The 1,908-nt window shown below is 39.4% G+C and overlaps 1 protein-coding gene across 9 annotated transcripts in view; it reads right to left on the bottom strand.

Moving 5' to 3' along the window:
* The window catches only part of KIF16B (kinesin family member 16B), a 140,573-nt gene that overhangs the window by 104,731 nt on the left and 33,934 nt on the right, over positions 1-1,908 (bottom strand). For all 9 annotated transcript variants that reach the window (XM_042461777.1, XM_042461785.1, XM_042461795.1 and 6 more), the window contains exons 8-9: positions 1,320-1,488; positions 1,096-1,227 (exon numbers count right to left, since the gene is read on the bottom strand). In XM_042461777.1, coding sequence (XP_042317711.1) covers positions 1,096-1,227; positions 1,320-1,488 — 301 coding nt within the window. The remainder of the gene's footprint in view (positions 1-1,095; positions 1,228-1,319; positions 1,489-1,908) is intronic.

Below are 1,908 nucleotides of genomic sequence, written 5' to 3'. Positions count from 1 at the left end.
TTGTAGGAAAAGCTTTTCTTCTACTCACATGGCTATATCACATTTCAAAGGTGTCATATACATGAGGTGCATGCCCTTTCAGACACAGCACAAACAGATACAAAAGTAAGCTGCAAGTATCTACTACAGTGGTACCCCGGGATACGAATTACCCAGCTTACGAATTTTTCGGGATACGAAAAAATCCCATAGGGATTTATTGTTTCGGCTTACGAAGGTTTTTTCGGGTTACGAAAAAACCCCGGCGCTGTTTTAAATGGAGCCGCGGCAGAGCCGAGGCTTTTTTTCCATTAGCGCCTATGGCAATTCGGGTTACGAAGGTTTTTCGGGTTACGAAATTAGCCGCGGAACGAATTACTTTCGTAACCCGAGGGAGCACTGTATTCCTAATATTGGCCCAGATGATTTCTTTTTCTATATGGTTTACACCAAGGAAATAAATTCATTCTTAGTGTTATTCATGAAAAGGGGGAATTCCTGTTCTCAGTACAGTGGCACTCCAAACTGCAGAACAAAAACACAGTCTGAGTGATCAATGCAGTTGGCTGTGAGCTAAAGCAAGAGCAGGCCCTGGTGGTCAGCCACTTTATTCATCAGCTTTGTTTTTCCCATAGCCAGGCACTGCACCAGCTTTTGACCCAGACTTGACTCTCTGTCCCTTGAGTTTAAATTCAGAACAGGACCTTGGCATCATCATCATTCCTCCAAAATCTCATGAGCTGCTCCTCATTCACCAACACATTTGGAATAGACAGGGATTCTGGCTTGGAGTCTTGCAAAAACCCTTTAGGGCAGCCTTCTTAAAAACAAACCCATTATACACCAAAGACAGTTCATTAAGTATGAAAGGTTTCACTTGCACCTCAGTAAGTTAGCTAAGGACAGTGATACAGCTTGAGTCCATGATCTTGGATACTGTTGGAATGTATTCAAGTTTTCACACAATACAGCATACTGACTCCAGTTTCATCACTCTCATCCCCCTCAGTAGGCTAGTCTTAAGGCTTTGATAGGAAGACAACACTATTAAAATGAGTAAATGGCACCTTTGCGTAATAAATAATTTGTAACATCACATATTTAAAACAAACTCACTTGCAATCATTATTGTTTTAGAGTTTCCTCCTAGGCTGTCTTTCAAAAGCCATGTCAAAACAGAATCTCTGTAAGGCACAAATACTTGCTTCTTCTTGGTAAGAGGGTTTGAGGCATCCTGAGATAAATCAGCTGTGAAATAGGTAAAAAGGAGGCAACATTTACACTTGAGAGGGTCAGATAAGAAGCTCAGTACAGAATAAATTAAAACAACAGACACATACCTAAGGCAGAAATAACATTTCCAAGTGTAACCAGGGATTTGTTAATATTCCCTCCTTCTTTTAATCTGACACCTGTAGCACCAGTGGCATCTGCTCTCTCACTTCCAGCAAGATCTACCAAATGTATTTTGCTCACAGTCTCACATGGCATTTCAGCATCAAACTTGGCCTACAGAAATACAAAAAAACAAAATGTTCTGAAGTGTTTCTTAATATTGTATTTAAACTGGTCCCTATTACTACAGAAATGTAGGTTTGTCAGTTATACATTTGCATCATCACCTCTGAATAGTTGCTGTAACCGAAACATAAAAGTAATTTGCACACTGGATCAAATGAAAGTGTCTTCATTTTTCTAAAACATCCCTTTGATGGAGAAGCTGGAGTGAAATAACTTGAAATTCAATAAATGCACACCTTCCGTATATATTTGCAACCCTTGATAAAAGCATTTACATTTAGATTCTCATTCCAATTCCGCCAAGAAAGTGCTCCAGTTTGTTCTTATAACAAATTATTATAGGTGATCAAGTTACTTAACCGCGCAGCACACCACCTTCCAATATTACGTAATTCTGTAAAATTCATG

Source organism: Sceloporus undulatus, chromosome 1, assembly GCF_019175285.1.
Source record: "Sceloporus undulatus isolate JIND9_A2432 ecotype Alabama chromosome 1, SceUnd_v1.1, whole genome shotgun sequence".
NCBI classification, from domain to species: domain Eukaryota; kingdom Metazoa; phylum Chordata; class Lepidosauria; order Squamata; family Phrynosomatidae; genus Sceloporus; species Sceloporus undulatus.
The sequence above is the reverse complement of the archived record's forward strand: the minus strand, read 5'-3'. Positions and strand labels throughout refer to the sequence as shown.